Below are 12,343 nucleotides of genomic sequence, written 5' to 3'. Positions count from 1 at the left end.
AAAAGTTGAAGTTTTTTTTTATCAAGGTGACAAATTACCAAAATATTTTGTTTAATGTTCACTCCTTCCCAAAAAAATAACTTTAAATGTTTTTCTTTTTTTAGGTATATCTAGCTTCAGAAAAGCAATTAATAGTTTTTGTATCTATAGTTTTACATTAATAGGCCTTTAAACCATTAAAAAAGGTTTTTACACATCTCATTCCATTCGTCTGTGTTATCAAAATTTTTTTTAAATTAAAATAATTTTTTAAAATTTATTTTAAATTTTAAAAAGAAATTATTTTTTTGATTACCCTTATTATTTAGTGTTTCTTAAAAAAAATTAGTCAAAAATTTTCATCCCCTTCCTAGAAAATTACAACTTTTGTTTATTTAGAATTAAGGGTTATCTTTGTTTTTAAACAATTTTAAAGAGTTTTTTTTTTTAATTTATTATCACTACTTAGGGTTTATTTCTTAAAAATAGATTTTACCCGAACACTTCCCCTTGCGTATGGGAGCCAACAAAATGAAAAAAAAAATTCATTTTTCACGAACACAAAACAATTATCCCACCGTTCATCTTTCGTTAAATCCTCCACAAGTCTAAAAATAATTTTTTTTTGTATTTATTTATTTAACTATGTATAATATAATTATAAATAAATACGAGTAGTTTTACTTAAAAGTATGAAAAAATAAATAATTTATAATTTTGATTATGTTTTTTAATAAGAAAGAATTATTTTATCATAAAAATACAAATAGAGTTTTAAATGAATTTCATAACTTGACCGGCAATATCCGGAAAAGCTATACAATTGATTACCGGTTTTTTTCTTTGAATACTGCTAATTTTTGTAGCAGTAGTTTGTTTTTTCCAGTAGATCAATAATTTTTTAATTTAAAATTAAAATATTAATAATGATAATTTTTTTAATTAATATTATAGTCATAAAAATAGAAAATCTTTTAACTTTTAACTTCAGTTTTATAAAAATCTAACAAATTATATAATTAACCAACAAATTTGCATGTGACTAAATATTACCTTTAAGAAAATATTAGGGAAAAATGTTTGGATGTTTTAATCCATTATGTATCCGGCAAAACTGGTTTTATTTATATCATATATTGATATATGGACATTATATATTTACACATAAAACACACGTACACACACACACACACACACACACACACACACACACACACACACACACACACACACACGCACACACACACACACCTGTATTATATCACTCTTGCGATTTCACCCCCTTCAAGAACAATTCTTGATTCCCTCCTCATCCCGTGTTTAAAAAGCGTTGCCCAGATTGGAATTGCGTAAAAATTTAACCAGAGAAAACCTTAGTTCTTCATTTTTAAAGTTCAAATTATTTTTTTTTACCATTAGGAATTTTTACAAACCAATTTGTTTATTTGTTTAGACTCATCACTAATTGTAAAAAAAGTATATTGTAAAAGGTATATTGATATACTCGTATAAAGACATCTTGAACAATTATATATTACTATAAGATCAGCTTTAGGGATATCTTGACAAATTACGTTAGAAGTACTGAAAACCTCCTCTACCTGAAACGTTTTGTAATAGCAATTTGAGAAATAAAACAATGTAGTTGTGAGTATTTTTTTTTTCTATTTAATTTATGCTCTGAACCTTACCATTTTTTATGATGACCATGAATTATTAATTGTTAATTAAATTAACTTAAATTGTTAATTAACTTAAATTATATTATTTAATTAAAAAAAAAATGGAATATATGTACCTGCACACCACGATACACCTCTGTATTCTATAATTGTTCCTAATGCATATTCTTCTAAAGCACCATTACCGGCCACTAAACTGTCACCCATAGCGCCGACTACATCAATGTCACCTGGTCGTAAGCGATGTACACTGGTTGGACGTTTGACAGAACGTCCTGATGCTGTATTTTGACAGGGAAACGGGTAAGATTTTGGAAATAATGGTTGTCTTCTGATACCGTCCCTGCCTGCTGGGTAAAAGATGATATTGGTGGCATTTCTTCCTAATGTCTGTAATATACAATTTTTATAATTAAATTATAAAATATAATTCACATAAAAGTATAAAGTAGTAGCACAATAAAACTATTCTTAATTAAATAACAAAAATTAGAAAATAATATTAACAATAATTATATTTAAAAACATTACTTTTATTTTGACTGCCATTATTTGCTTTTGTTTCAAATTACATTTTAAATACTGTAATAAGGTATGTTTGCTATATTTATATTAATAGTGGAAGTGTTAAATGTATCCATGTGTCATAACAAATAAAGATTGGTAACAGATATTTCCATATTTAAACAGATATTATACACTATATTTAAACGTAGGAACTGATTCTGGTACTTGATATAAGAAAAAAAAATCATACAAACATATCTCCGATAACGCTTCGTTATTGAGTGAACGGTAAGCGTAAAATTTCAGGAGGTTTTCAGTTTCTCCGATAAAATGAGGTCATAATGAAATTTTTAAGGCTATATTTAAAGAGATAAACTTGATGTTTTCTTATGTTTTTTGACCTGAAAATCGAATAAAACAGGTTCCAGAATCTTCCTTATTTTTCATGATATCTAAACTAGAACAGAATTCGATGATGAAATGTATGTTTAGGTTTGAAGTATAAAAAATCTTATTAAATGACTAATAAATGCGTAAATTATTATCAAAACTTGATAATTAGAGAAAATTTATGTACTCGTAATAAAGTCTGGAAAAAAAATCAACTTTTATCACTAAATAAAAACAAAAATTAACAGAAAATTGTTATGAATTTGTAAAAAAAAAAACAGCAGTTTTTTTGTAAAATAAATTTAGAGCTTTAAAAGATTGAAATACTTTTATAACTCCACTACTGACATCGATGCAATTTTCAACTCGTTTCCTTACATTTCCTATTTTCAACTTGTTGAAATCTTCGCCTTTCTTGATGACCTGACAGTACTTCACGAGTGTCTACTTTTTATTTATATAATTGGCATTTCATCCATCCCTATAAATCCCTTAGTAATCTGAGGGAGAATGATCTAGTGATCCAGGAGGCCGATTTCCCGGCTTTCTACGTCCAATCCATTAACCAGTAAATTTTTCATCTAAGAATTTACTTCATTCGTGAGATGTGTTGGTCCTCTATCTAGCTGATAATATATTTCAACACGTTTTTCCAATGAGAAATTTTCAAACATTGTAAGAAATTCATTATTTAAAAATTCCAGAATTTAAATTTCGATTCTCCCCTCGTTGTTCTAATATGAAAGGGCCTATTAATTGGTTGCCGATCGTGCCACACCAAACGTTCACCGAAAATCGTTGCTGGAAATTTGATTTGACTATAACATTTAAGATTTTTCAGACCACGTATATAAATTCCATGTGTTGTTTATACCATTATGGGTTAATGTAGCTTCGTCCGAAAATAGTATGAAAGGAATTAGGTGGTAATTATTGTTAACCCATTGACAAAACTCCAGTTGTCTGGTATGATCACCGTGCTTGAGGTGATGTACTTTCTAAACTTGTTAACGAAGAAGTCCGTATGCGTTTAATGTTCTCCACATTATACTTTATGGATCATGGTGTCATGTAGAAATTCTTCGCGTGCTTATTGTAGGACTAAGCTGTACCATCTGAAAAATGTTTTCCTTTCATCACCATGTACCGATTGATGAATAGATCAATCATGAGCGCTGGGAAGTATACCATTCTAAAGAAAGATTATTAAAAATTCTAACAAATACTTTATGGTTTGGAAATACTTGGCCCGTCTGATTTTTCAAAGATCTAAATTTATTGAATTAAAAACAGTTTTACTAATTTTTACAAATTCATAACGTTTTCCTGATGTTTTATTCTGTTTTGTTTTTAATAAAAAAAGTTGATTGTTTTTCATAAACTTTATTACATCACTTTTCTCAGAATTAAATTTTTTACAAGTTTTGTTAATAAATTTTAACCGTTTATTAGTTATTTAACATGGTTATTGAACTTCAAACCTAAAAAAAACATGTTTTTTGGTCACCGAATGTTTCTTTTTTATATTGGATGAAAATTACGACAGATACAGTTCTAAGACCTCTTTTATTCGATTTTTTAGGTCAAAACACTAAAAATTAATCATGTTTCTTATTTCTTAAGGAGTCCTATGTAACGCCTTAAAAATTTCAGTATGACCTTGTTTCACCGGGAAAACTGAAATCTAGGCGAAATTTTTGCTAGCCGTAACTCGATAACAAAGCGTTTTGATTTATGTTTTTGATCTTTTTTCCTTATTTCAAGCTCTAGAATCAATTTCCAAATATCTTCCTTTCCTCCTGAATCACCCTGCATCATCTTCTTATCTGAATGTATATTATTTAAATTTCTGAGTTTACGCATTATTTTAGGTATTCATATCATAATAAGATATGTTTTCAACTCTACAAATCAGATTTCTCGTATTTGCATCAATTATATTTATTCTAAGTCAGGTTTACTTAATTTTTTTTTTAATAACTTTTTTTTTCCTAAGAATTCAACTTTACACAGTAGTAATAAATACAAAAAGGGATATTACTCTATTCGTTTTAAAAGAAACTCATTCCAATGCAAAATTATACGACCTCTTTAATTGAATATTTTACTAATATATATATATATATATATATATTGAATGTTGAAAATAAATTTACAGGTAAATTTGTTTTGTTGACTCCATTAATTATTGAATAAGCAGTAAAGCTTAAACAAGAAGTAGAATCGTAATTTTATAGCTTTACATTCTATAATAAATAATGGTTCCTGTGACCAAACTTTAAAAAAGGAAATAAAAAATATTTATTATTTCATTTATAAAATCGGATTAACATTTCTGACATATCAGCAGTTAAATAGATAATTTTAAATAACTAAGATTCCCTTCAGTAGGCGATTCAAGTAAATTTTAGTAGCACGCGCTATCTATTTGCTGGGAAAAGTGCATATTGTATTTGGTGTTTACATTTATACCTAAAGATGCACAATGAAAATAATTGTAATTAAAGCCTAAATATTTTAGGCTTTAATTCTTTCACTCTGAAATTTTTTTACTACTTACGTCCCTAGCAAGCAAATCACAAAACGTGCTCCTGCATGAAATACAAGGGACCATGAATTTAAAAATTTCAAAACGATTAACGTAACTAATTTTAAATTTTATTTGCTTAATTTTCATCCATTGTATTTTTTTGCTAAAATGTATTCTCAGGAAGTAAGTTACAAAAAAAAAGTAAGCTAAAACCAAGGTGAATTCCCGTTTTCCGTTCGAAATTAAAATGAAAAATTTCCAAAACATTTCAAATATTATTTTTTTCTGTTAAATTATCTGTTTGAAATGTATAACTTGAGCGTAAATGTAAAACAATCACAAAATCGGAAGGTTTAATTTTTTGTCAATTTTTCATCAAAAGGGGTTAATCGAAGGGTTTTTTGTTCCTTCTGCTTAATAAAAATTCATTTAGCTGAATACGTTAAACTAGATTTTGTGTTCACAAAAATCGTTAATAAATATAAAAATATATATAATAGGCACAAATTAAAATTGTAGGCTTTTTCAGTTCCAGCCTTATCGATATCTTGCGCATTATTTTACCCATCTCACACCATTATATGCGGGTGATATGCTGAGTGATGGGGGTCTCTTTTAAGTCAAACATCTTGTACTGCAGGCTCAATTTAGTCTAATCTCTGGCTCAGTGTTTGATGGTATCAACCGTCCTATCTACGTTTACGTAAATATTGTTCCAAGAACAAGGTTTTACTGGTTTATATATAAATAAATCAGCGGGTATCTTTATAGATACAACGATAACTTATCAGTCACCAAAAAATTATCTTCGCAAATTGGGTGAAGGAATCACTCCTTTTGAAATTTCAAACACTTTTCTGTAAAGATTGTTTTAATTTTTTATTTCATTTAATTTTAATCACTCGAAATTTTTTTCAAAATCTACCCTGAGCTTATAAAGTAAAAAAAAGTTGTAAACTTAAAAGTACAAAAAAGGTGAGCTGGTTTTTATTTTTTATGAATTTATATTATGATATAATTAAAAATAGTAAATTTTTTACCTAAAGTAACAGGAAACACTCCAAAGATTGCAATCATGTTTTATTACTCTTTATATTGTGCATACGTAATCAGTCAAATAGCACAACAGACACAAGTCTAGATGATGGGTATAGATTGAAATAAGCAAAGTTATTGTAGTAAAAGATTTTGAATTAGTTTATAGCCAAACGCAGATAAAAAATCCCTTTCGGCACGCCGGGAGGCGGAAGTAGATTTCACCGGTGCTAAGTAGGGGATAAAAAATATTACAACCTTAAAGTTAAAAAAAAATTTTATTTACTCAATACGACAATGGTTGCATGTGAAAAAAGTTTCACATGTTTAGCATACGACAAGCCCCATCTTCTTACAATTCCAGTAACATTTTTATCATCCCTTGTCGTAAGGGTTGGTCATATCAAAAGTTGTTTCAGACAAAATTTTAGGTATGTTTTTAGAGCACTAACGACCACTTTAAACCGATTCGATAATTGCCTATTAAGGAATACTGTTCCTATTAAAGATGATATAATTTTTTTTGTTTTCAAAACCCCATTTTTTGCATCCTCTGGGCTATTGGTTGGTGGTATCAAAAAACTTTACTTACATAAGTTTTAGGCCCTTATCCAAAGAACAGTAGGAACTTTAAAGAATTCGATATTTACCTTAAGAAAGTTGTAGCGATATTTTGTTTTTTCGAAAAATTTCCCACCCCACTAACACCACCATAGCCCGATTTTGTCCGTTAACGAACTCGATTGAGCTTTTTGGGACGAGTTGTTTTTAAGGAGCAATTTGGAAGTGATTGGCGCAAAGTTACGACAGTTATCGTGTCCACAAGAAAGTTATATATATATGTGTGTGTGTGTGTGTGTGTGTGTGTGTGTGTGTGTGTGTGCGTGTGTGAAACGCGAAGATATGTCGAAATTTTCCGGAAGTTAAATCATGGTACCATTACAATAGGTAGCTTTCTTATGAAATCTACCTCATATGAAAATTACGTATTTCCTTAAATATTTTTATTACTTTAATTATGATTGTAGTGCATAAGATTACGGTCGCTACTAATATTAACTTGATTTGCCGATTGAAGGAAATCGTAGTAAAATACAATAAAATTATCGATTTAACTGCTGATATCTCGTGAATTGTTTATCAAATTTTGTAGATAAAATAACAAACAGAGTTAATTAATTTTTTAAAGTTCAGAAGAGGAAAGGGATATCTTATACAAAATATGATTTAATTAGCTTTTCATTATAATTATCACAGAAAGGATAAGATATAGCTCATTGAATAATTGAGTGAGAACTTGTTTTAACGAAATATTGTTACAACGAAATAAATTTACGTCTAAATCTATTCTCAAAATCCAATAAAAATGTTAGTGAAAGAATTATTCTGAAGTTTTTTATATACAAACACGAAAAGTTAATATACAAGTAAATCATGTTCTGGAGGTTTTTTTTTACTTTTCCTGTTCTAGAACTAACTATGAATAGGTTTTTGTGACGTTAGAGTTGGGATTACAGTTAAAATTTATCTTGAACAACATAAAAATAAAAAAATTAATTATGTTTGTTTTTTTTTTCATTCACGCGAAAAAAGAATAACTAACAAAAAATCTACGTAACGACTATTTTTGGTAATCAAAAAAACATTTAATACCAAATTTTAAACCACAGAAAAAATGAATTCTTTAAAATTAAAATTTTATAAAATTTTAACTCATAAAAATGGTTTAAAACCACCAGTTTTTGTTTAGACCTTGATGTCACCTAGAATAATAATAATTGTAGACTGATTAATGATATTATAATAACTCCGTCGATTTCCGTGGTGGAGTGGTAGCATCTCAGCATTTCATCCGAAGGTCCTTGGTTCGAATGGCATTTTTCATAAGCTAAAAATTGCCATTCTCATAGGGAAAAATGACCAAAACAGTCGATACCAGTCAATGTCAAAAAAACAAATAAAATAATGATGATCATTGTTTAATAGCTATTATAAAGTAACTGTAGTAGTTATCACAGAATATTATTTATTTTATTTAATTCTTATTATTATACTTTATTATACCTTTTATTAAACAATATGAATATAAAACTTTTAAATTAATAATACGATAGCATTAAAAATAACCCTAACGGATGACTTGGATAATTTTGTTTTGATATAATTTTATTACTTTTGTAAGTGTATGAAATATGCAGCTGTCAGCCTGCAAACAGTTATGATACCGCAAAAAGCGTCAGTCAGTTGAATAAGGTCAGGGTTACTCTCATGACTCGTCCACACTATTACTTCATGCTTAGTTGTTTTACTTTATGAAGTAAATATTATTTATAAATAAGCCTATTCCTCTGAAATATGAAATAAGGTTAATATTTACGATTTAAATTTTAAATTTTAGATTTACGTTTAAATTTTGAGCAACCCCATTGAAATAATTCATTTTTAACAAAAAATATATTTTTGTTTTCTCTAATTGTACCATTGTGGGTCAAAGGCAATGGTCTCTGGGACCATCGTTAGGTATTGCTTTAGAGAATGAGATGAATGATTTGTAGCGTGTGTGAAAATCCCAATTCTGACCGGGATTCGAACCCAGGACCTCTGGATGAAAGGCCGAGACGCTACCACTCGCGCCACGGAGGCCGGCAACTATTTTTGAATTGCATATTTTTATTAGTTGCTATTTTTTACTGTAATAAATAGCAGTTTTCTAAATAAATATATTTTTAATTGTATGTTATTTTTACCTATAATACCGTTGATAATATTTTCAACCAACAAATGAATCTTAATTATAATTGTATAATTTTGTATTATTTATAATTTAATTCGTAATCATAATAGTAAATTAGATTACTTCAAGATTTATTATTATAAATATATATATATTTTAATTCTTCCAAAGGTTACATACATCTAAATAATTCATAACTTTTAGAATAACAGGAAATGTATATACTGCATTTCTTTTTAAGTAATGTCTGTTTTGCATGTTATCTAATTTAATTTCCACGCAGACAGGTACTTAAATTGAATTAAATTAAATTTTTATTATATAAATTTTAAATTTATGAAATTATTATTTCTACTCTTGAATAACTGTGTGAAGAATAAATAAAATACACACATAGAAACAGGATATTATTAAAGTAAATACAAACATACACACACACACACACACACACACACACACACACACACACACACACACATACATATATATATATATATATATATATATATATATATCTTATGTAAACTCAGATAAAGAAAGATTATAAAAATTATATCTTTTCATACAATATTTATTTGCAAATCCTACTGAGAGAGTGAGAGAAAGAGAAAATATTTGTTTGCATGCATACCCATACAGTTGTGCATGTTTATGTTGAAGTATAAATTCAGGAAAGAGAAAATAAAAAGGTTACCTGATTATAAAAAAGGAAACATTTCACTAAAAATGAACGGATCAAACCATAAATCTTTATTAAATTTGTTCAGCTGAAGTATTTCAGTCTACGAAAATATTTTTAAATAAAATTACCGAATTCTTTTAAGATTTTTTAATTATTAGATAATGTAACTGTTATTAGATTTTTAATTATTATCCAACCTAAGTTATGGCAATATAATTACTTTGCAATGTTTCACAAAAGAAAGAGATACTGTTGTTTGCTGATTATATTATCTGTTCCAGACTTTCTGATGACTATGATCTCCGTAAAGTACAGGAGCTCCAAGCAGCAACAAACAAAATTGACTTCTCTGAGAACAGTAGTATTAATTATAAGGTGAGTTCTTGTCGTAAACAGATAGGAGTTACTTTTAGGGTTTAATATGATCTTCATTTCAGTGGTCTTGGCATTATAATATATCGATACCACATCACTGAGCACTGTTCAGCTCAATGAACTTACAGGAAACCTCTTCATTTTCCCGAGGAAACCTGTACGCTTGTAATTCCTAATAATATTAATCCCTTCTTCTTTAGTAATTAATGTATCATATCACATCATCTGTAATTGTAGGTTATGGAACATAACAAGATCGCCAAAATATTTAATGAAACTATTAGAAAAATGTTCATATGATTAATAGTATAAACGTGTACTTAAAACATTAATGAAATTTAGAAATAGAAGTCAAAATTCTATTATTTTAGTTTTTGGGTCATAAAAGTAGGTTGATGATGCTTCTTTTCATAAAGACATACAAAACTGAGTACACTGATAAAAAACAATTATTATTATTGTAAGGGGCCTGACAGAAGCCGGCTCTGCCGTAAGTGCGGGATAAGGGAGCATAAGGCCAAGGAGTGTTCGGCCCCCCTCGCGGTGCATGCTCTGCAAAGAAAAAGGGGTGAACGTTTCGCAGCTGGCTCACGCACCTGAAACAAGGGAGTGTCAGGTCTTCCGGGCAGCCCTGGAGCATGCGAAGAGAAGGCTCCATTAAAATGTTGAACGTAATACAGGCCAACCTTAACAGGAGTCGGCTAGCTGATGACTTGCTGCTGCAGCTAGCCAGAGACAGGGAGCAGGTGCTGTGTGTGGTGCAAATCAGCGAGCAGTACCGGGACCGTGACGACTCCCAATGGTTCCGAGACTCGCTCGGAACTGCCGCGATATGGATTCCGTATCGCAGCAGAGCCCAAGTTAGGAGGCACGGCGAGGTTCGTTTGGATCTGCTACGGTGAAGTGACGATTTTTAGCTGTTACAACACACAAAATTACTCGATAGCGGACTTTCGCCGGAAAGTTGACGCCCTGTAGGATGTTATCCTCGCTGCCGCTGGTGGGTTGGTGGTAGCTGGGGACTTCAACTCCAGGGCGGTAGAGTGGGGTATTGCGCATACCAACTCCAGAGGGAAATACATTCTGGATATGGCGGCACGTACGTGATCCTCAATTCAGGGAACACGACGACGATCCGCCTCCCAGGATATTTGGAAACCATTCCCGATATTTCCCTCGCCTCCGAAGAGCTGGTCACGCTCGTCCAGGACTAGAGAGTTGTCGAGGATTATACCGGTAGCGACCACCAATATACCGGTATAGACCACCATTTAGGATCCTAGGTGGTGCACGAGAGCGCCCGGGGCCCCCATGGCTGGTGAAAAGATATAACATCAATAAAATCGACGAGAATAAATTCAAAAGAAAGATCTCCACAGGGTTGGTAGCCTCTGGAAGCATCACCAACGGGGGGGACGCTGGCGCTGAAGCCGTAGTTCCTACGACATTGCGCCTGATCGCTTCTGCATGCGACGCTTCCATGCCCCACGGGGGGCCGAAGTACCAGAAGCGATTCGTGTACTGGTGGACACCGGAGATTGCGGGGTTACGCCAGGAGTGTATTCGGCTAAGACAGGTGGCGCAACGTGCAAGGAATCGCAGAGACGCGAACGCCAGGTCAGCCGAGTGTAAGACGGCAAAGAAGCGGCTCCGTCGAGCCATCAACGTGAGCAAGGCACGCTGCTGGAGAGAACTGACGGAGACCGTGTATGCAGACCCTTGGGGCTTAGTTACAAGATAGTAACTCGGCGATTGGTGGTCTTGCAGTCACCAGCTCCACTAGAAGAGGCTAAATCGGAGCACGTCATTAAGATGTTGTTTCCGGCCCACTCGGTCCGTGCCAAGCGGGACTTCGGCTACGTGGGCGACTTCCCGCTCTTCTCGATGGAGGAACTGGAAGGAGTCCTACGGTTGCTGAAAGGCAAAAAAGCCCCTGGAACCGACGGTATACCGGCAGAGGTACTCAAACTAGTGGCGCGCTGCAGGCCCCGTCTTCTACTAGACATGTATAATGCGTGTCTGAAGGCTGGGTCTTTTAGCGCTAGGTGGAAAACCGCGCGTCTTGCGCTAATTCTAAAGGGAAAAGAAAATCCAGAGTCGCCGTCCTCCTACCGCCCATTGTGTATGCTTGACACAGCTGGAAAGGTATTTGAGAAGCTGTTAAAGAAAAGACTGGTTGCGGCGATGAATCAGGCAGGTGGCCTGTCACCTAACCAGTACGGTTTCCGGCAGGGTCGGTCGACCAGTCAGTCGCAATTCAGGAGGTTATTGAGGCAGTGCGGCGAGCAGAGGACCAAAATTTTTCGCGACGTGTGGTCCTTCTCGTTACGTTGGACGTTAAAAACGCTTTCAACTCCGCACGATGGAGCGATATGATTCGGGTCCTGGAGCATTCGTTCCATGTGCCTGAATACCTCCTCAGAATGGTG

The 12,343-nt window shown here is 32.1% G+C and overlaps 1 protein-coding gene across 2 annotated transcripts in view; it reads right to left on the bottom strand.

Annotated features, from left to right (window-relative positions):
• The window catches only part of LOC142321006 (phospholipase B1, membrane-associated-like), a 217,256-nt gene that overhangs the window by 105,792 nt on the left and 99,121 nt on the right, over nucleotides 1-12,343 (bottom strand). For both annotated transcript variants that reach the window (XM_075358998.1, XM_075359000.1), the window contains exon 3: nucleotides 1,778-2,051. In XM_075358998.1, the coding sequence (XP_075215113.1) occupies nucleotides 1,778-2,051 (274 nt within the window). The remainder of the gene's footprint in view (nucleotides 1-1,777; nucleotides 2,052-12,343) is intronic.

This window comes from Lycorma delicatula, chromosome 3 (genome assembly GCF_047948215.1).
Source record: "Lycorma delicatula isolate Av1 chromosome 3, ASM4794821v1, whole genome shotgun sequence".
NCBI classification, from domain to species: domain Eukaryota; kingdom Metazoa; phylum Arthropoda; class Insecta; order Hemiptera; family Fulgoridae; genus Lycorma; species Lycorma delicatula.
Note: the sequence above shows the minus strand (reverse complement) of the source record. Positions and strands in the feature narration are given on the sequence as shown.